General features: G+C 41.3%; 1 protein-coding gene across 2 annotated transcripts; it reads right to left on the bottom strand.

Moving 5' to 3' along the window:
* Window positions 1–8051: 8051 nt before the first annotated feature.
* Window positions 8052–17490, bottom strand: LOC110527686 (uncharacterized). 2 transcript variants are annotated; one of them, XM_021609126.3, is made up of 12 exons: window positions 16921–17490; window positions 16009–16275; window positions 15693–15735; window positions 13880–13923; window positions 13718–13771; window positions 13002–13038; window positions 12783–12833; window positions 12428–12520; window positions 12088–12296; window positions 10166–11625; window positions 9895–9982; window positions 8052–9184 (listed from the first exon to the last, which is right to left on the bottom strand). In XM_021609126.3, the coding sequence occupies exons 2-12, from the start codon at window positions 16241–16243 to the stop codon at window positions 9084–9086; spliced, it is 2415 nt and encodes an 804-aa protein (XP_021464801.3). In that variant the 5' UTR covers window positions 16244–16275; window positions 16921–17490; the 3' UTR covers window positions 8052–9083. The 2 variants fall into 2 exon arrangements, with proteins under 2 accessions (XP_021464801.3, XP_090096793.1); XM_090240667.1 differs by having other exon boundaries at window positions 16009–16164; window positions 16921–17270.
* Between the last annotated feature and the right edge of the window lie 6145 nt (window positions 17491–23635).

The raw sequence follows: 23635 nt of genomic DNA, 5'->3' as shown, positions 1-23635 counted from the left end.
CAGATGCTTTGGGTCGATGCAGACCCTCAGCTTCTCTGTTTTTTTCACTATGACCATATTGCTGATCCAGTCAGTTGGTTCAGTCACAGATGTCATGTGGCCACCGGCCTCATACTTGTCCAGCCGGGCCTTCACAGCCACTTTCATTTGCAATGGGCACATTGTGAGGAGCACACTGGACTGGAGTGATGCTCTCATCCACTTCAAAATGTACTTCCCCAGGCACAGATTCAACGGGCATGTTGAATACATCGTTATATCTGCTGAGTAGTTGTTCTTTGGACAGGGGTCCATGCTTGACATGATCCACAATGTGCAGGTAATTTGGTACAGTGAACTGCATCAGTCACAGGCGTTCGCATGTAGAGCCTGAGAGGAGAGGATGTTGACTGGTTTTCACAATCTCAAACTCCAGCTTGTGTTTGCGTCCCCGAATAACACATTCGGTCTCAAAGGTGCCCATAGAGCTCATTAGCTCTCCTGAGTACAGCTTTAGTCTAGTATCGCTGGGCAATAGATGTGTGTCAGGTGCCAGATTGATTTTGTCTTCGTAGCTCATTACGTTGCATGTAGCACCCGAATCCAGTTGACATTGTTGTTGCTTGTTGTGTAATCTTAGTGTCACAAACCATTTCTTCCCTCTTTAGTGTACAGCCCCAATGGATTCATGCATGTAAATGTCACTTTCACTGTTCAGCTCTGAACATTGAGTGATATCATCAACACAGTGAATCTTGCCCTCACTCACCCTCCTTTTGCTTTTGAGACACTTTTGCAAAGTGATTATTAGTTCCACAAGATCTGCATGGTTTTCCATAGGCAGGGCAGTGCTCTTTGCCACATGTGTGTGTATTCATTCCCACAGTATTTACATGCTACGGGGCTCTCTGTGTTCACCGTTTGTGGTGAATTACTCTGCCTCGATTGGTTTTGTCTGAATGTCTGCCTATTAACAGCGTGAACAGTATCAACGTCGGAGCATGAGGTTTCGATTTCCATTGCATTCTCATGTCAGTGACTTCAGCAGTGCGACACATTTCGATGGCAGTTACTAATGTTAAGCCTCTCTCTCTTAGTAGACGCCGGCAGGTACCCTCATTTGCAATTCCCAGTACTATTTTGTAACGAATAAATTCATCTTTCAACCCCCCGTATTCACAAGTGGTGGATTTCTCTCTCAAACGGGTTACAAAGTTGTGTACTGACTCACCCTCTTCCTGTTTGCAGCTTCCGAAAACGAACCGCTCGTAAATTACTTTTCTGGCGGGTTTGAAGTAATTCTCCAACGCATCCAATATAGCCTTTGCATCACACTGTTGTCGTGCTGTGAGGGTGAGATTGTGCCGGCAGATATGCCTGCATTTGCTGCCCATTAAACTTCTCAGAGTTGCAGCTTGTACCTCGTTGGGTTTCTCATGTAGACCGGTCGCCAGCGCATAGTCCTTGATTTCATCCCTGAAGTTGTCCCAATTAGTATTCCAGTCCCCTGTGAGAACCATGGGATTTGGTGACGGAATGTTCGCTGCCATAGCGATAGAATAGGAGATTTCTTTGCCTTCAGTCATCGAGGTAGGTAGTGATGCTAGCTAGCCAGCTAGTTGATCAGTGTTGTGAGTAGGAAACGGCATGTGTTCGCATATGGAACGTAACTGCGCCTATACTGTACTTAGCTACAAAAATAACAATTGTGTGTTTTCCGAGCCACTTCTGATACCATGTTTCAGTATGATAGGTTGGATAAAGGAATAAAGGCAGACACCAATGTCAAATTCAATAGCCTTGTTCAAGCATTGTACAAATCCCTACACATGGAGTCCGGGGAACAGTCCGGCTAGTCGAATACCTATCAACTAGACTCCGTAACACATGCCAGATACCTTGGCATGTGCTTTGTATTTATGCAACTTTAACTTGAAATGTATAATGTACAGCTACAGTATGTCGATGTGAATTGAATACTAAAGTATATTCTTTTCTGTATTTTGCAGTTTCACAACATAAACGTTTTCAATATATTCATTCAAGACAAGTCACGCCTTGGGAGTTTTATTGAAGACTTAGATGTTAGCTATCTGTATGGTTTTGCATGGGAACGTAATTCCAGGACAGAATACTCGCCATTATTTTTAGGCACTTATTAATTCCCAGGAACTTGTTTGTAACAACCCAAACAGTAAAACTTTGTGCTTGCTATATTCATCCTACTCTCAAACTGTGTAACTTCTCAGATTTCCTCATTGACCTGTAACAAGTCACCCTCATGCTGATCTATCCTGTCACCTGATCTTTGTTGGAAACTGAGAAATACAAATAAAACAACTTAACCTTTTAGGAAAAATGACTACTTAAAAACCTCTAGAGGATTGGACCCTTTTTTTTAAATTTTCGCCTAAAATGACATACCCAAATCTAACTGCCTATAACTCAGACCGGAAGCAAGGATATGCATATTGATACCATTTGAAAGGAAACACTTTGAAGTTTGTGGAAATGTGAAAGGAATGTAGGAGAATATGTACCTAATTGGTTTATTAATAACTTTTCATGTTCAAAACTGCACTTTCCTCAAACAATAGCATGGTATTATTTTACTGTAATAGCTACTGTAAATTTGACAGTGCAGTTAAATGAACAAGAATTTAAGCTTTCTGCCAATATCAGATATGTCTATGTCCTAGGAAATGTTCTTGTTACTTACTACCTACATTAACTCAACGTCCCGCAGGGGACCCACCAATCCTGAAGAAGTTTTAACCTTTCTGAGACAGGGTCTAGTTTCCTGAATTTACGCCTGACTGACGTGCCCAGAGTAAACTGCCTGTTACTCAGGCCCAGAAACCAGGATGTGCATATAATCGGTAGCATTGGATAGAAAACACTTTGAATTTTCTAAAACTGTTAAAATAATGTCTGAGACTATAACAGAATTGATATTCAGCCCCCTCCTGTACTCCCTGTTCACTCATGACTGCACGGCCAGGCACGACTCCAACACCAACATTAAACAGTGGTAGGCCTGATCACCGAATAGGACGAGATAGCCTATAGGGAGGAGATCGGAGACCTGGCTGTGTGGTGCCAGGACAACAACCTGTCCCTCAACATGATCAAGACAAAGGAGATGATTGTGGACTAAAGGAAAAAGAGGACCGAGCATGCCCACATTCTCATCGACGGGGCTGCAGTGGAGCAGGATGAGAGCTTCAAGTTCCTTGGTGTCCACATCACCAACAAACTAACATGGTCCAAGCACAACAAGATGTATGTATATGTAGATTTTTGTTGTTGTTGATATTTGTCCTTCAAAGAGGGAGTTAGGTTATTTAAAAAAAAAATAATAATAATAATTTATACAAAAATCATAAAAATAGTCAAAATACAATTAAAAAATATATACATTTTTTTAAATATATATATATAAAATATAAAAAAATATATATAACTAACATGGTCCAAGCACACCAAGAAAGTCGTGAAGAGGGCACGACAAAACCTATTCAGGAGACTGAAAAGATTTGGCATGGGTCCTCAGATCCTCAAAAGGTTCTGCAGCTGCACCATCGAGAGCATGTTCAACTAGACTTCAAAGTTGTCATTCCATTTTTTTTTTTTTTTTTAAATGTATTGCATCACTGCCTGGTATGGCAACTGCTCGGCCTCCGACCGCAAGGCACTACAGAGGGTAGTGCGAACGGCCCAGTACATCACTGGGGCCAAGCTTCCTGCCATCCAGGACCTCTATACCAGGCGGTGTCAAAGGAAGGACCTAAAAATTGTCAAAGACTCCAGCCACACTAGTCATAGACTGTTCTCTCTGCTACCACACGGCAAGCTGTACCGGAGCACCACGTCTAGGTCCAAGAGGCTTCTAAACAGCTTCTACCCCCAAGCAAGGAGACTCCAGAACATCTAGTCATATGGCTACCCAGAGTGCAGTGCCCCTCACCCCTTCTCACCCCCTCTTTACACCAAAGCTACTCTCTGTTGTCGTCTATGCAAAGTCACTTTAATAACTCTACCTACATGTACCTATTACCTCAAATAACCGGTGACCCAGCACATTGACTCTGTATCGGTACCCCCCTGTATGTAGTCTCGCTATTGTTATTTCACTGCTGCTCTTTAATTACTTGTTAACTTTTATCTCATATTCTTATCTGTACTTTTTTTTGTTTTACCCGTGTTGTTGTTTAAGTAAGTAGATGTAAGTAGAAAATTATAAATACCTTATTTACATAAGTATTCAGACCCTTTGCTACGCAACAAAATTGAGCTCTTGTGCATCCTGTATCCATTGATCCTCCTTGAGATGTTTCTACAACTTGATTGGAGTCAACCTGTAGTAAATTCAATTGATTGGATATCATTTGGAAAGGCACACAACTGTCTATACAAAAGGTCCCACAGTTGACAGTGCATGTCGGAGAAAAAACCAAGCCATGAGATCGAATGAATTGTCCATAGAGCGCCGAGACAGGACTGTGTTGAGGCACAGATCTGGGGAAGGGTACCAAAACATTTCTGCAGCAATGAAGGTCCCCAAGAACAGTGGCCTCCATTCTTAAATGGAACATGTTTGAAACCACCAAGACTATTCCTAAAGCTGGCCCCCCGAACAAACTGAGCAATCGGGGGAGAAGTGCCTTAGTCAGGGAGGTGACAGAGCTCTTGAGTTCTTCTGTGGAGATGGGAGAACCTTCCAGAAGGACAACCATCTCTGCAGCACTTCATCAATCAGGCCTTTATGGTAGAATGGCCAGACGGAAACCACTCCTCAGTAAAAGGCACATGACATCCCCCTTGGAGTTTTCCAAAAGGCACCTAAAGACTCTCAGACCATGAGAAACAAGATTCTCTGGTCTGATCAAACCAAGGTTGAACTTGCGGAAACTTGAACCATCCCTACAGTGAAGCATGGTGGTGGCAGCATCATGCTGTGGGGATGTTTTTCAGTGGTAGGGACTGGGAGACTAGTCAGGATCGAGGCAAAGATTAAAAGCAAAGTAGAGAGAGTTCCTTGATGAAAACCTGCTCCTGAGCAATCAGGACCTCAGACTGGGGTGAAGGTTCATCTTCCAACAGGATAACGACCCTAAGCACACAGCCAAGACAACACAGGAGTGGCTTTGGGACAAGTCTCAATGTCCTTAAGTGGCCCAGCCAAAGCCCGGACTTGAACCCAATCAAACATGTCTGGAGAGACCTGAAAATAGCTGTACAGCAACTCTCCCTATCCAATCTGACAGAGCTTGAGAGGATCTACAGAGAAGAATGGGAGAAACTCCCCAAATTCAGGTGTGCCAAACTTGTAGCGTCATACCCAAGAAGACTCGAGGCTGTAATCGCTGCCAAAGGTGCTTCAACAAAGTACTGAGTAAAAGGTCTTACAGTTGAAGTCGGAAGTTTGCATACAGGCTGGAGTCATTCGTTTTTTAACCTCTCCACAAATTTTGTTAACAAACTATAGTGTTGGCAAGTCGGTTCGGACATCTACTTTGTGCATGACACAAGTCATTTTTACAACAATTGTTTACAGACAGATTATTTCACTTATAATTCACTGTATCACAATTCCAGTGGGTCAGAGGTTCACATACACTATGTTGACTGTGCCTTTAAACAGCTAGGAAATTCCAGAAAGTTATGTCATGGCTTTCGAAGCTTCTGATAGGCTAATTGTCGTCATCTGTCAATTGGAGGTGTACCTGTGGATGTATTTCAAAGCCTACCTTCAAACTCAGTGCCTCTTTGTTTGACATCAATGGAAAATCCAAAGAAATCAGCAAAGACCTGAGAATTTTTATTTTAGACCTCCACAAGTCTGGTTCATCCTTGGGAGCAATTTCCAAACGCCTGAAGGTACCACGTTCATCTGTACAAACAATAGTACGCAAGTACAAACACCATGGGACCATGTAGCCTTCATACTGCTCAGGAAGGAGACACGTTCTGTCTCCTAGAGATGAACGTACTTTGGTGCGAAAAGTGCAAATCAATCCAGAACAACAGCAAAGGACCTTGTGAAGATGCTAGAAGAAACGGGTACAAAAGTATCTATTTCCACAGTAAAACGAGTCCTATACCGACATAACCTGAAAGGCCGCTCAGCAAGGAAGAAGCCACTGCTCCAAAACCACACAAAAAAATAGACTACGGTTTGCAAGGTCTAAAATAAAAATTCTCAGGTCTTTGCTGATTTCTTTGGATTTTCCCATGATGTCAAACAAAGAGGCACTGAGTTTGAAGGTAGGCTATGAAATACATCCACAGGTGCGCCAGAGCCCCTCAGCCCAGAGGCGCCACCCCTCTGTCCCGAGCTGCCCCTCAGTCCAGTGGGGTCATTTAGAGGGTCGCCGTGGTTAGGAGGCCACGGAAGCAGACAATAAGGCGGACTAAGACAATGGGGAAGAGCGTCCCGCGCCAGACGCCCACCCAGACCCTCCCCTATAGGTTAAGGTTTTGCCGCCGGAGTCCGCACCTTTGCAGGGGGGGGGGGGGGGGGGTACTGTCACGTTCTGACCTTTATTTCCTTTGTTTTGTCATTATTTAGTATGGTCAGGACGTGAGTTGGGGTGGGCAGTCTATGTTTGTTTTTCTATGTTTTGGGTATTTCTATGTTTCTAGGGTGATTGTTCCTGTCTCTGTGTTTGCACCAGATAGGGCTGTTTAGGTTTTCGCACGTTTATTGTTTTGTTAGTTTATTTCATGTATAGTGTCTTTATAAATTAAACATGAATAACCACCACGCTGCATTTTGGTCCGCCTCTCCTTCACCACAAGAAAGCCGTTACACATAGACTCTGCAGGGAAAGGGCAGAAGACCATTTAAAAGAAGAGAAAAACATTTTACTGTAGCCTCAATAACCCTTTTTCACACCTAAAATGGTTCTCATTGATTGAAAAATGACCTTGGTTGCCTTTTCATTACGAAGTACTTTGTCGTCGACCAAAAACATTTCTTCCCCATTATCACAAGAGTGCTTGGTCCGAGTAAAGTATCATTTGGTGCACTTTTAAAGTGGACATTTTAAATAGGAATTCTTAAATTGGAGACCTATGTATTTTTATCTACAAGACTCTGTCTTACATGCCTTAGTTGGATTATATGGAACTATGTATTAAGGCCTTTAGAAAAGTAATCTGATAACTATGGTCTACGTTTTACATTTGAATTGTTTAACATCTGAAGTGCAAAATGTTATTTTATGATTATTGGAAATACACTTTAAACATTGGGTACTTTACCATTGAATTTGTTCATTTTCAGACCTCACAAAACCCAGTTTTAAATTGTGTGACAAGATTGCTACTGTGATTTAAATTTGTAATTTTAGGGCGTCGCAAGTTTTAATAGCTGTTGAAGCAATGTTATCTTATGTGTTTGAGTAGCTGGTTACTCTCATAAAACCATGTCCATGGTCCTTAATTAACTTTGGCAATTTTGAATTGATAATATTACATACCTCAACTGTGGGTGTGTTCATAATGTCTGAAATAGAGCATCAAATTGAGATGGAACTACATTATCACTTCCTGAATTCCTCCATTTAAATTGAGTTGACCCCAACCCTGTTGCTGACTAATCTTTTCTTCATCTTCCGTTACATGCTAATTGTGTAACCTGAACTCAATATTCTCCCATGTTTACTCCCAAGAGTTCAGATACAGATAGTCAAACCATGTTTTTGTATAGGTGGTAAAGTAAGGATAATTTTGGTAGTAAGTGTATCTAAAGTAAACTGGCCATAGTAGGCTATCTACCTATAAGGGATTGCTGCTACAGAGTAAGGCTACATCTCCTGATGATGATTATGATATGATTAGCAGAGAGAAGTTTAGCTGAAATTGACATAGCCCAATGTGTGTGATGTTGTGGAATGTGTTGCCCAAATACAAAGTATAATTGGAACCGAAATGTTGCCTATTATCATGTCCCTATGGCGGCTATAAACTGTTTGATTTGCTCCTGTTTTAATTAAATATTTGTGCTATTTCAGTGCAGGTTGATGTTAATTGAAGTAACTTAACATTCATATAATGATAATCTTAAATGTGTTTAAATTATCTTTATTAACATCCAATAAATAAATACCAACTTTCACAAAGGCACAGCAGTAGTATCTTATGTACAGTACATCTGTCAAGGCTCAGGAGAAGACCTAGACGAAGACAGTTTCGAAGTAACAAACATTTATTACAATAACAAAGAGGCAGGCAAACGACAGGTCAAGGGGCAGGCAGAGGTCATTAGTCCAGAGAAAAGTCCAAAAGGTACAGAACGGCAGGCAGGCTCAGGGCAGGCAGAGGTCAGTAATCCAGGGTGGTGTGACAAGGTACAGAACGACAGGCTGGGTCGAGGCAGGCAGAATGGTCAAAAACCGGGAAAGCTAGAAAACAGGAACTAGAGACAGATGGGAAAACACGCTGGTAGGCTTGACAAAACAAAACAAACTGGATACAGACAAAACACAGGTATAAATACACTGGGGATAATGAGGAAGATGGGCGACACCTGGAGGGTGGTTAAGACAAGCACAAAGACAGGTGAAACAGATCAGGGTGTGACAACATCGATTTAATGATTGTCATCAACAGTAACACTATACATGGAGATAGGACAATCTCTTCACAATTAAACAGTATGTGTGGACTATACCTCCAGGGCAATCCTTTCCATCAGATTACTCTGTCTGCACTCAGTCAAAGGACTGGTGTTGCATAGGAGTGGCAGCATTCAGAATGCACCGACTGATGCCACCTGATTCATAATGTCATTAACACTAACATGAACAGACCTCATACCTCATAATCAAACAATCAGTATCTGTTGGATGAACATGTTTCTGCGTGACTCATACAAATAATACTCAGAGTTCCCTGAGTCTAGTTCCCAGAGGGCCTTGGTCAAGTTCCTGCCTGACTACCATGCCTTGATAGGTATTTAACATACCACCTAACCACATCGTATGATATAGCAATCTGATGCCCAACTGCACAGTCGATGACATGGCACGCGACCATTGGTTGATGCAATGCAATGCCTGCGCATCGAGTCAGGCAGGAACTCAACCCTTATCAGTCTGTCAGCTCTTGTCTCTGTCAGTGGAGTAGACTGAAGAGATGACGTCTTCATCAGCATAGCCACTACTGTCTGACTGCATGCTGTCCCCTCGAACCACCAGACCTACACAGAGACAAATACACTGACACTGTCAGCTACACAGAGAGAAACACAACCACACTTAGCGTAACCCTCGAACTCCCAGGCCTGCATACTGTACAGGCAGATAATCACACAGTCAGGTCGAACGCAGATTTAGTTACACAGTCATACTCATGTCACTTAACCCTTGAACCACCACCAGGCCTACAACATACACACACAGATGGATACACAGTTATATTCTATTCATGGATTTAACACGTCAGGCCTGCATTACAGTACTTCCCAGAATAAAACATGCAGGGTTGGCCAGAAATCAGCCCATACTTTACTCAACATTTCCAGTTAGCTGACAATCTTAAAGAACAAGAATGTGAGAAATTCTTATTACGAGAAGGTGTGAGAACAAGTGGTGAACGCACCCCTTTCTTCACACACACACATACATGCATGCACAAATGCAGCAACTCATTCACAGCTAACGTGACAACAGCACTGCCCATTTGAGGAACAGTATCAACGACATTGACTTTCAAACTGTAAATTGAAACGGTTGTGTGTTCCTGTGAAATTAAACTGACGTCACATTCAGCACATTGGCTGCTCCGAATTGCGGTAGTCAGTCACCTTTCACTAAACAACTACTTTGGTAGTAAGCAGATGTACACTGTTAATATCACTCGGTTCAGCTGAATATGACCATGATGTATCAATCAAGACTATGAACTCACCTGTGTTTTGATTGACAGTAGACAGTGACAAAGATGTTGACCTTATGGTTTCTTGCTGTCCAAAGTCTTCCTCCCCTGCACTATGTACCTGTTGTTAAACAAAATTGGAAAACAGGTGGTCAGGAAAACTCCTGGCTCCAAGTATATGTCAGGCAGCCATGGGTGGATAGGTAGTTGACTACGCCACCTAGATGTGTCAATAAGCCCTAGGAAGTCAGACTGGAGTAGATTGTGCCATATAGGTTAAATCCCAAAAATTCAGTAATTTTACCTCCTCTAGCTCAAAGGAGTTGGCCTGTTGAAGACTGTGGGATGCCTCCCCTTGGACCCGGATTGGTGGCGGTTTCAGAGGACTCAGGCACCGCTTGTTCGCCCATACACCTGGATAATACTGGGCTGCTGAAGGCACCTTAGTGGTACCACCACTGGGAGTGAGAACCATCTCCGGTGTGTATGCAGAACTAAAACTACAAGCCACATCAGTTACAGTGATTAGACAAGGGGACCTCTTTCCACTAGGGAGCTTTATGGGCACGAACGTTGACTCCACCAGTGTCCCAGTTTCTAGCAAAGGAGAGTCACCCTCAGACTCAGCCTTTGGAATGGGAGTTATGGCGACCTCTAAACTCTTGGCTGAGTTATTGGTAGTTAAATCCTTCTCCTCTCTGGATTTGTGTAGTGCGTCTGATGTGGTGAAGGACCGGTCAGATCTGACATTCTCACAGGACACAACAGACGACAAAATGGTCGCCATCTGTGTGTTATTATTCCACTGTTGTAGTTGACTGCTGTAGAGTGCCTGGTGCACACTCTCAACGACCTGAGGACATATGACGTCATGGGTAACCTTGGCAACCGGTGCCACCACCGCTGCCCAGTCTGTGGGATGAATTGTGTTGTGAGTTTCTCCAACCTCACAAGTAGAACTTGGAGTAGTAAGGCAAAAGTCCAGCTTCATTCTACTACTGGGTTCTCGCTGACCTGATTCTGAAAGTGATGATGCTCGAAGATTTGGAGTTACATCGGTGTCTCTCTCTCTCTCTAAATCAGCCCCATCCCCATCTGATGACGATCCCTGGTCCAACCCCTTGCCTCTGACTGTGTCTCTATATCCCTGTGTCTCTGTCGCTCTGTCCTTGACCAGATGTGGCTCCACAGAACTAATTAAACTACTATGCCCTGTGTCCTGTACATCTGATAACAAACCCTGCTCCATCTCCTTGTCACTGACTGTGTCTATGTGTCCTTGTGTCTCTGTCTCTCTATTCTTCACCATAGTACTCGTGTCCACAGCAGCACTCATCCCATTACTGTCCCCTGTATCCTGATTCTTCTCCTCCATGCCTCTGGATACAGCCTCTGCCTTGGCATTCTCCAGGACCAGTCCCACCAAGTCAGGCAGGCTGCTTCTCTTCTTGGGGGACAACCCAGACCCAGGTCCGGAAGAAAATCCCGGACCGTGGCAGGCAGAGTCCGAGCCTAGCTGGGTGGAACCACCAGAACTAGTATACAGGCACATCTTAGAAACCGTGTCCTTAAATCGCTCCACTGGAGACCTCGGTTCGCTGCAAACGCTTCCCATGAAGCGCCGTCCAGTCTGCTTGTCGGCGGTGGGGGAGATGCTGAACTCGGGAGGGGAGAGCTTCTGAAGGGGCATGCGGGACACATGGGAGTAGAGGGAGTAGAAGGCATTGGCCATGGCTGTTAGCACCTCTACCTGCCTGAAACGACCTGCAGGGGGGAGGTGCGTTCATCAGGACAATTGAAAGAGAAAACAACCATTTGTTTTGAATGTTCTGGCTGCCTAACACAGGACAATGAGAGATGCATTAATGGTTTTTGTTCATAGCAAAAAACTGCGTATAATGTATTTATTGTATGTTACGATGATTGGTGGAGAAACATACTATACTGACAGTGCTATGTAAATGTAGACCGAATCATATAGACACTGTCTATTTAGAGATTAAGCTCTTTAAACCATTTGAACTGCATAAAAAGTGCTGCATAACTAAAGTTATTATGCAAATGAAAGTTGACTCATGTACAGACCTGGTTGTGTTGTGGGTGGGTGTTTATGACAATGATGATCATTACCACAGTAATGTGTGGGATTCGGACACAATGGTGGTGTGTGTGGGTGCGTGAGTTTGTGTGTGTGTGTCTGTCTGCCTGCATGCGTTTGTGTCTTACTGGCCAGAGAGAGTCCTGGGTCCTCCTGTCGGAGGCGGTACAGTTGGGACTGGAGGAAGAGGAGGAAGTTGATACCGTGAAGCTGGGAAGGGAAGTTGAGGAAACGGGTGGGGATGCGGTCTGTAACATCAGGCTCGTCACATCCGAACCCCAACTCGTACAGAGTCTCCTCTGCATCCTCTGCACACAGTTGCAGCACCTCAGACACACTGGGGTGTGTGTGTATGTGAGTGGTGGGGATGGAGAGATAGAGGGAGATAGAGATGTCCTGACAGATTGTATATACTATATGACTGTTAAGACTGTAACATAAGGTTGATAGTGGTTGGTCCTAACACACCTTGATGCCTTACTGGTGCTGTTGGAGAAGCCACTGGAGGCAATACTGTAACCGAGGTGGAGTAAGGGCAGAGCCAGCCTCTGACGGGGAGTACTGCAGGAACAAAGACATGAGATCAACATGCGACAGGTGAAAAATAAGCAATGAAACAACTTAAAAAACAAACAAAGTTATTATAGTAACAATGTAATAACGGTTGAAGCATGCCTGTATTCAACAGATATCATATGTTAATGTAATCGTATTTAATGTACTAGTAGCTGTTAAAATGCATAAAGAGGGATAGTCAAAATAAACTCTAGAATATTAAATATAGCTTGCCATATGTCATAGTTTGTGGGTTGCTCTAACTGACCTGGTGGTGACTCCACATCTGTGAAGATGTTTGGGTGGCGGAAGCAGCACCCTACACAGGCACCAGTCAGCAGGCACAACAGTGGGAAGATAAAAGCAGGTCAAGCTCAAATCATGTCAACCAAACTTGACAAATCTAAACCTCCCTCTGAATAGGAAGGAATTTGGTGCATAATTTCTGTAATGAAATCACACATTCTTCATATTCCATTTATCTTACCTCAGTTCTGAGACTCCTTCGACATTTAATGCTGTAGCTGTAAAACATTAAAGTGAGTGAAAACAGAACACTGTGTGTGTGTGTTTGTGTATGTGTGCGAGCGTGCGCATTTGCATTCATGCTTGTGTGTGCGCGTCTTCCTCCCAGATCTCTGTGACATTTGGCCCTTTGTGTTGTGAGGCTCCAGTGAGTGTTGGCTCCTCTCTTTGCAAACATGCTATTATTATTGCTTTGTATATTGGGCCAATCTTAAAGAGTTTCCGTCAGTCAGCAGCTAAATCACATGCACCAGGATGTCAGTCACTCATGGAAGAGGTGAAGGCTTAAGGTTTGATGCTACAATGAGTACATGTTCCTGGTGTACTATCAGTGGAGAAGCAGTCCTTAGACATGAGGACAGGCAGGGTATGTCACCAACATGTACAGACTTCTACTCTGAATTTAAATGGAACATTTAAAAAATGAAAGTGTCCATTATTCAAACAGGTATAATATTGGATAAAAGACCTATGTTCTTTAAACATATTAAATGAATGGAAAATTAGTTTGAATAGGAATAGCAAAAACAAAGAGGAAGGCGGTCACACACAAGATTAAAATAACCTTTTTCCAAAACATCCATGATGCTCTCCTACTTTTCCTACAAAGCTATTTCCTGCTTTGATTATTTACTATGGTATGCGTGTCATTGGGTTTATGTTCTCTTTTATCCTCACCCTCGGCACCCAGACTCAGGTCATCTTCAAAACTGTTCGCTTTCAGCAGAGACTCTGGAAGAGGAGAATAAATTATAAAATAGAAGCAGAGAGACTATAATCAGTGTTTTATGCCGACCAGTCGGTAGATTGCAGTGACGGTGGCTTTATTGTCAGACTTACCAACAGTCAGATGATTGCTAGAGTTCTCTGAGCCTGTCTCCAGCCTAGTAAAAATATATAACGTACACCAAAAAAACATTTTAGGATTCTGTATGGAGGAATGTGTAAGGGTGTGAACTGGCGGCAGAGAAGTCAGACGCAGGAGAGAAATAACTGTGTTTCCAACTACGCAGTTTATTGACAAAAAACCTCACAGGAAAACATAATAATTCAAATCAATGGGTAACATAACTCGATGCACATCAGTACAGACGTACACATACACTTACAATAAACAATCACTGACAAGGACATGAGGGGGAACAGAGGGTTAAATACACAACATGTAATTGATGGGATTGGAACCAGGTGTGATGGAAGACAAGACAAAACCAATGAAAAAAAAAATGGGATCAGTGATGGCTAGAAGGTCGGTGACGTCAACCACCGAACACCGCCCGAACAAGGAGAGGGACCAATTTCGGCGGAAGTCGTGACAGAATGGTCTAAGATTACTCCAAATGTGTTCTCCAACTCATAAAAACTAAAACTAAAAATAAATGTTTTGAAAAAGGCTCAGGGTCATCGTTCACCGTTGATTTGTCCTATCTTCGCAAGGTCAATCATTTTGACCCCTACGTTAATTTTTTTTAAAAAATGTATTACTTGTTCAACAAAATCTCTGTCTCTGAGCAATTGTATTAGTATAAAATAATATCTCACTTTTTTGAGCATACTATATAAAATAATAATTTGGTGTGTCCTATTTCACACAAGTACATGTGTGTATTAATACACATATCCCAACTCTTCCTGAGATACTCTTGGAGAGTGGGGTCACAGCCAGGGTCTGCCATAATCAACGGTGACCCTGAAGCAATTAGGGTTAAGTGCCCCATTTCTTTTACAGATTATTAAGACAGAAGTTCACTTTGTCGGCTCGTGACCTTTCCGTTACTGGCCCGATGCTCTCACCGCTAGGCTACCTGCCATCCTATATATCTATTTTATACAGTCATTTTTGCTAATCTTTATCAAGGGTGTCAATTTCGCAGACCACAGTATACTATACAGCTCTGGATCAACCTATAGGCATGATCTCTAGCTAGCTATCCTCCCAGTCTGTTCAGTAAAGCTACAGCTTTTAAAAGTTGGTTCACTTCCTACATAGGAGATGCTCTCAGGCTGAGTGATTAGCAGTCAGATTGTCAAGTCACGTTAACCACAGATGTTTTAAGAACGCCCCAACATTTCTTATCTGACATTATTTTAAATCAGATTCTATAAAACCCACAAAATAGCCTGAACATCCAAGTTCACACACCAGTTTAGCCACATTTTCAGACTCAACTTGATCAGCCAAGTTAGCCATGATCATTAGTAACACATGTGTAATTGCACAATAGTGAAGTTTGCATCCAGTGATGGAACAATTGCTTTTCTGTGACTACAATTTTCTGGTCAACACATAACTACAATAATCAACAGAACAAACAGTACTTTTGTACCATTTCCTATGATGCAAACTTGGGACTATAAACACCAAAAGCATTCAAATAGAATGTCCTCTAGTATAAACAGAGCCAAACTAGTTCTAGAACCAAGGTGTTTTGGAACAAGAATCCACTTTGGGCAATGCCATTGACCTGTATCCATATTCTAAACAGAATTCACATCTGTAACATTTCCCCAAACTGTGGGTGGTTTACCTAGACAATTTATTTTTATTGTTTAACTTACCAGTTGCCACTGGCTGACACATCATCCTATTAAGAGTCTTTCTTGTAAATGTCATTTCAAAGTCAAACCTTGCACGGCATGCTCACTCACTCACCCACAGCCCAGAAGCCAGCTCTCAATCTTTCCTGCAGAGCATCCTGTGGAAACAGTGGACATAGAACAGTCTGGGTGAGCATTCAGCATTCAGAAAATTAAAACTTCTTACACTCTTTTTTTCTGTGCTTTGTCGCAAAGATGTGTGATGCATCATGAAGTGGCCAACCGCCCACATATGAGTTATAAATATACCAGACTAAGCAGAGTTTTAACCCCCTGCATGTTATTTTCTTTATCACACAGATATCTTACAGTAATAAATCAATGTCACTCAAATATAAATTCTTAATCAAGCTACCAAAATGAGAACTGACCATCTGAGAAGACGTCATCCTCTGATGCAGACTGGTGTTGATCAGAGGGATGGGTGTATGGTGGTCCATGTGGGGCAGAAGGATGGGTATATCCTGGTCGTTGTAGGGTAGATGGGTGGGCAGAGGGGTGGATGTATGGTCCTGGTACCTGTGGATCTAGTTCTTCCAGGGTTAGCCACTGTCGACTTGTCTGGACCCAGGCCTGACGCCTGGTCGTAGAAGACGGGCTCTCCATCAGACCGCTCACCTATTCACTCAACAGCTCACCTATTCATTGAATAGGCTACTTCAATAATTATCAACTGGGAGAACCCAAATCATGAAGTAAGTACTGTATCAGTAGGTTTATATTGACACAATACTTCCAAACCAGGACCATCCAAATGATAGTTTCAGTGAAACTACAGTAGCCTACAGGGCATTTCATGCAGGAACATTTAACCCCCTGATATATAATCTAGTACAGCTGGTTGGAATAGCAAATTATTACATTATTGAAATGAACAGCTGCAATTTTAAAAGAATTGACACCACACACTCACTCAAATAAATCCATAAGTAGATAATCATCATAAGTCACAAACTCACAAAATAATTGCAATTATGTTAATGTTGTGCTGAAAAATAATAGCCTACATGACAATCACATTAGAAGTTCCCTCTTAGAAAAATAAAGTTATTGTATTATAAAGCTTAACAACTGCCAATATTTGTAGAAAGCTTTCAGTGCACATAATTACTCATGTCAAATTTGATACAACTTTATTTCACTGCTCAAGCAAAAAACAAGGACGTATTTAGAAAACATGGCTGAAAATCCAAACGCATGCAGATGCTGATACCAAAGTAGGCCTACAGTATTATATTTCAATAACTAATGTAGAGACAAGCAAATCTTCATTTCAAGCCTACCTTCACTGGCAGGTTTCAATTCTGGTTTCTCCCACTGCGCTCACCAGTCTCGACTCGTGTATCTTATTATCAGAATAGCACTGCTTAACGTTACATCATCCAGGTTTTCTTCAGTTTTTCTGATGACAATCTACTTAAACTGTTTATCAAGTACAAATGTTGAGACTATCAACACATCGCCTAGGCTACATGTTCGCGCCTGTCTCGTTCAACTGTCTCTTTAGGCGCAAATACAGAGAAGGTAAAAAAGGAAGTGTGGCTTCAAGTGAAATAAATTAACATTGCGACACATCCTCCCGGCAGTAAAAGAAGCCGACACATACACACTGTAGAATAGCTAGTCTAAAGACGAAGAGCTGACGGTGGCCCTCTTTATACCTGCTGGTGATAATATGCGCCCTGATATTTTCGTAGCAGGTTCAGGAGAATCTACGCTGCAGGTTAGGATAATTAGGTTAGCGAAAGGGTTAGCTAAATGGGGGGAAAATGGTTTAATTTTGAGGTCAATTTGACAAAAGCTGTATCCCATCTAGACATGACCCTCGAAGTTGGAGAGACATACAGATAGTTGGCCCAACCAGGTCTCCGTGCATTTTGTATTATTGTGGATGTAAATCAGAGACACTCTGTTTATTATGATATGTTATGTTTCGTTTGATATGCATTAATTTGTGGATATCCATCACCCATTTCGTATACGTTACAAATTAGTATTGGTATTATATGTTACGAATTTAGAAAGTATGGTACGTATTAGCCAAATGTTTGAAATATTACGAATTCTAGCTAGGTGGCCAGCTGGCTAGTGTTAGCTTAGGCTAGGGGTTAGTATTAGGGGTTAAGGTTAGGGGAAGGGTTAGTTAAAATGGTTAGGGTCAGGGGAAGTGTTAGCTAGCATGCTAAGTAGTTGCAAAGTAGCTACAGAGTAGTAAGTAGTTGAAAAGTTACTACTTTGCTAAAATGCTAAAAGTGTCCGTGATGAGATTTGAACTCTGGAACATTCGGGTTGCTAGACTTAAAGTTATAGGCCCACCCATCCACCCAAAACAAGTAACCATCTGTCTTGTCTAAGTATACGAAATGTAACATAGCACACACATTTTAATGATTTACGTTTACTATGCTATGTCTAGTCTATGAGACCAGGCTGGACAGACAGACACCAGACCACAGGCTCTCCTGCTAGTGTGTGCCAAGGCTGAGCAGTCAGTGCAAACAGGTTATCTATTATTTATCCCTTCAATTCCTTTACGTTCCTCACAACTAAGTTAAATAGATTTTTATTATAATAAATCCCTTTAAAAACAGCAATATTTTGATGATCCTGAAACAAGACTGAAATCTGAGTTAGGCCGATGCTACTGGAGCCATAATCTTATGAAAGTTGTATTTATTTATTTTTTTTACATTAAAATCATTGCCTGCAGTAGGGTTAGACATGCAGTACCAGTCATAAGTGTAGACACACCTACTTATTTTAGGGTTTTTCTTTATTTTTACTATTTTGTACATTGTAGAATAATAGTGAAGACATCAAAACTAAAATAACACATATGAAATAATTTAGTAACCAAAAAAGTGTTAAATATATCAAAATCTATTTTACATTTGAGATTCTTCAAAGTAGCCACCGTTTGCCTTGATGACAGCTTTGCACACTTGTTAAACGTTAATTTGTGAAATTTCTTTCCATCTTAATGCGTTTGAGCAAATCAGTTGTGTTGTGACAAGGTAGGGTTGGTATACAGAAGATAGCCCTATTTGGTAAAATACCAAGTCCATATTATGGCAAGAACAGCTCAAATAAGCAAAGAGAAATGACAGTCCATCATTACTTTAAGACATGAAGGTCAGTCAATATGGAACATTTCAAGTTTCTTCAAGTGCAGTCACAAAAACAATCAAGTGCTATGATGAAACTGGCTCTCATGAGGACCGCCACAAGGAAGACCCAGAGTTAAAATCCAATCAATTGTGTTTGTCACATGCGCACAGTGAAATGCTTACTTACAAGCTCTTAACCAACACCTTTAAAATAATACCTTTAAAAAGTAAGAAATTAAAGTAACAAATAATTAAAGAGATGGTAGCAGCAACATTATGTACAAAATATGTTACAAACAATGCAAAAAAATAAAATAAATAGCACAGTTGGTTAAGAGCCTATAAAACGGCAACCATCCTCTCCGGCGCCATTCTGTACAGATGATCTGTGTACTGTGTATCCAAGCAAACTATGGAACATTCTAATTCATCATAAACCCAGATTTTAGTCTGTAACCTATGCCTATCTTAACATCTGGCACATAACAACAGCACAATTGCCAGAAAATAGCCTAAGGTTTCTTGCTCAGAGATTTCAAAATCCTCTCTCTAACTTTTATCACTCATACTCTCCTTTCGGATGTATCTATAGTTATGCAAATGCACAAAGAGGATTTATTTACAATTATAAACCTGGTTCTAGTCCTGAAAGCCATGGTATATCAGACAATATACCACCGGTATGACAAACCATGACTTTTTACTGTTCTAATTACGTTGGTAACCGGTATATAATAGCAATAAGGCATCACAGGAGTTTGTGGTATACAGCCAATATACCACAGCTACCAGCTGAACAGCCTTTATCCGTGGTATATTGGCCATATACCATACCCCCTTGAGCCGTATTGCTTAATCATAGCAGTCCAAGTTAAATCTACATCCACTGATGGAAAATGATTTTTTGGGAGTCTAGTTTTCAGGCCTTTTAGATGCATTTTGAGTGGTCATTGGCCTAGAAATTTTAGCTTGACCTGGCAACCCTGCACTGACAGAAAGTTGGAAAACTTCTGCTGTTTCTAGGAAACATGACAATGGCAGACATGGAATTCACCTTTGTGAAATGTATTCTATTGAAACCACTTCTCTGACACGAAGCTGAACATGATCAACATGGTCCAAGGAATGAATATCAATATCTAACATCCACAATACTTATTTGGAATTTTTGTGATGGTTTTCTTAAAATATAACCAGGTAGTGAGTGCATAGACTACTAGAATGAGAACTTGTAGTTTTTTTTTCAGAATATTGGATATTTTTATATTTTTTTACCTTTATTTAACTAGGCAAGTCAGTTAAGAACAAATTCTTATTATGCTCTGATATGCTCTGTAGTATGCCATAGTATGCCATTTCTCCGTGCCCTTGTACATTCCTCATTATTATTTGTGATTGTGCAACTTGGAATTGTAACAGATGTGATTAAATGGAGTCCACAAAGATACGTACTGTATGGTAATTGATTGCATGTAAGTATCACTAAAGCATGGAGTGTATTTATTTAATTCTCAACCTTTTTGTTGCTTTTGTCAGAAAACACGTAAAGAACGGAATTTGATTAAATCACAAAACACTCACTGTACAGAAAAGGATTAGACTATACATGTACATCAGTTCACATATTGGGTAAACAATATGAAAAGGAACCTCCCGGGTGGTGCAGCGGTCTAAGGCAGGGAGGGTTTGGCCAGCCGGGATGTCCTTTTCCCATCACGCTCTAGTGACTGGGCTGGGTGCATGCACGTCGACTTTGGTTGCACGGTGTTTTCTCTGACACATTGGTGTGGCTAGCTTCCTGGTTAAGTGAGCAGTGTGTCAAGAAGCAGTGCTGCTTGGCAGGGTCGTGTTTCGGCTGAAGCATGGCTCTTGACCTTCCACTCTCCTGAGTCCGTACGGGAGTTGCAGCGATGGGTCAAGACTGTAACTACCAATTGGATATCACGAAATTGGGGAGAAAAAGGGGTAAAAAGTACCTCAAATAAAAAATATAATATGAAAAGGCTTAGACTATACAGTATATACATCAGTTCACATAACTTACTGGGTAAATAATGTGCCAAGCAGTCAAATACACTTGCTATTGACTCCACAACTGGTGTCTCGGGTACTTGCTCATCAATGGCTGGTTTCCTGGACACAGATTGAGCCTATACAATTGCCAGTGTAGAAATCCCCTACAATAACCCATGTGTAGCCTATTACACTTTACTCACACTTAATCGACAATCAACAAATATGCATTTTTTTTGGTGACAGCAATATTACAGACAAAACCAATTGTAGGCTCTAACATGGGACACAACATTTAGATAAATACATTAGCTATATTGTTGCAAGCAGCATACAGTCAGGTCTATAAATAGTTGGACATTGGACATTGACCAAGTTATTATTGTTTTAGCTGTCTACTACAGCATATTGGAGATTCAATTAAATAATAATATGAACTGAAAGTTCAGGTATTTACATCCAAATCAGGTGAACGGTGTAGGAATTACAGCACTTTTATATGTGGTCCCCCCCTTTTTAATGGACAATTAGCTGCTCAGCTGTTCCATGGCCTGGTGTGTGTGTTATTCTCTCATTAGTTAATTTACAAGTAAGCAGAAAAAAAGGTCTGGAGTTGATTTCAAATGTCGCATTTGCATATGGAATCTGTTGCTGTTGTCATGACTCTCCTGTGAGGATACAACAGATCAGGTTACAGTGGATCAACTCTATAGAGCTCTCTCTCTCCCACAGAGGGGGAGAGGGATGGAGGTGGTGGTTTTATGACACCTCACGTCGTTCGTAAAAAAAAAAATAGGCAGCAGACGATTCCTTTTGGGGTTTAGTTTGGGTGATCGGATGTCTGTGTCTTATGAAGAGTTTGCAGCCCAAAACTACAACATCAAACCATGGACACTGGGATAATATATTTCAACATCCGGATATTGGGTATGATGAGAGATGCAATATGGAAAATGAATGTTTATTTTGTGATGTCATTAAAAGTTGCATGAAGACGTTATAATAAAAACATTGTAACTTGAAGAGTTTTCATACTGTGTACATCATTGTGTGGAAAGTATCCAGGATAAAGAGAATGTTTTGTGATGATAAGACTGTGATTTTGGTTCTCTAACGAGACCATAGTAAATTGTGAAACCTTGCCTTGTAACAAGGGAAGCCAAAGAGTGCGTCAGCCTGATGTAAAAACGTCCCCTTTTTACCCGAGGGTATAAAGCATTTGAGTTAAGAATTAAAATAAACGGACCACAGCTGCAGCATGGGCTAAGATAGTCGCAACCCCAAAAATACAACACGAGGTTGAAGACAAAGGCATCTATGCTACGGTTGAGTAGCTGTTCTAAGTACTGTATCTAAGAAGGAGAATTTAAGTAGGATCATCCAGTTATTCTCTTTAAATCATTGTGTCCTACACTGCTTTCATTGCCACTCTTGGATCATCGACATGGCTGATTAGCCATCCTCAGGAGACCACTCTTCCAGAATAAGTGGAAGTAAACAGAAAACTAAGGACATTGTGACCTCTTGTGGACAATCAGAGACTTACACCTGAGAACAAAAGACAAGGTCATCCAAAGAGAGCCCAACAGAGCTTTACGAGGAAGACCTTCAGCACGTAAATGCATCATTATATTACCTCTTACCCAAAGGAACGGCACTTCGGGGCAAGGTATTAGGGCTAAACTAAGTGTAGTTTACAAATGTATCCAAGTGTTGCTTCTCTTTCTCGCTCTTTCGCTCTCTCTCTTTAAATCGAAATCTTGTGTAACAAGTCTCATATTTTATTAGTACGTTAGGGACTTGTTGTCATCATATTACATTTCTAACCTGTACCGTGTGTGTGTGTGTGTGTGTGTGTGTGTGTGTGTGTGTGTGTGTGTGTGTGTGTGTGTGTGTGTGTGTGTGTGTGTGTGTGTGTGTGTGTATCTTATGTTATCATTTAGCTTGTTAGTAAATAAATGATCAAATCAATTTGTGTGATTCAGAATAATTAGTAAGACTCGGGTTTGTGCAGATCTACAAAGTCAACGACATTCAAAATGAGACTGATATGAGGAAATGATTAATTGGTGACTGGTATGATATCTATATATTCTTGAGTTAATTCGGGAGAAGGGCACTCATTAAGACGGTAACTCCCGTGGTGCCCAAAAATCCTAATGAGTTAATTGTTACATGATTAATTATTATTCGATAAATAGCAGTCATCACATTAACTAGATCTAGATTCCAAGATGGCGTAGCAGTGCAGACGTTGTAACAACACCACCCGTAGCACACGCTCCAGCAGGTATATCTCACTGGTCATCCCCAAAGCCAAAACCTCCTTTGGCCGCCTTTCCTTACAGTTCTCTGCTGCCAATGACTGGAACGAATTGCAAAAATCCCTAATGTTGGAGACTTATATCTCCCTCACTAACTTTAAACATCAGCTATCTTAGCAGCTAACCGATCGCTGCATCTGTACACAGCCCATCTGTAAATAGCCCATCCAATCTACCTACCTCATCCCCCATATTGTTTTTATTTACTTTTTGCTATTTTGCACACCAGTATTTCTACTTTCTACATCATCTGCACATCTATCACTCCAGTGTTAATCTGCTAAATTGTAATTACTTTGCTACTATGGCCTATTTATTGCCTTACCTCCTCACGCCATTTGCACACACTGTATATAGACTTTTTTTCCTGTTGTGCTATTGACTGTACGTTTGTTTATTTCATGTGTAACTCTGTGTTGTTGTTTGTGTCGCACTGCTTTGCTTTATCTTGGCCAGGTTGCAGTTGTAAATGAGAACATGTTCTCAACTGGCCTACCTGGTTAAATAAAGCTGAAAAAAATGAATAAATAAATGATAGTCATGTCACGACACTG

The sequence above is a fragment of the Oncorhynchus mykiss genome, chromosome 7 (genome assembly GCF_057628025.1).
Source record: "Oncorhynchus mykiss isolate SJ-2025 chromosome 7, ASM5762802v1, whole genome shotgun sequence".
NCBI lineage: Eukaryota > Metazoa > Chordata > Actinopteri > Salmoniformes > Salmonidae > Oncorhynchus > Oncorhynchus mykiss.
Note: the sequence above shows the minus strand (reverse complement) of the source record. Positions and strands in the feature narration are given on the sequence as shown.

Bases quoted from the DNA above. Each gene is read 5' to 3' on its own strand.
- LOC110527686 (XM_021609126.3), bottom strand. From the start codon at position 16,243: ATGGAGAGCCCGTCTTCTACGACCAGGCGTCAGGCCTGGGTCCAGACA. The intron at 15,736-16,008 runs GTCAGTTCTCAT...CTGTTTCCACAG, and splicing joins GGATGACGTCTTCTCAGATG to GATGCTCTGCAGGAAAGATT. The intron at 11,626-12,087 runs GTAAGACACAAA...TCCCCCCTGCAG, and splicing joins CCCAGGACTCTCTCTGGCCA to GTCGTTTCAGGCAGGTAGAG.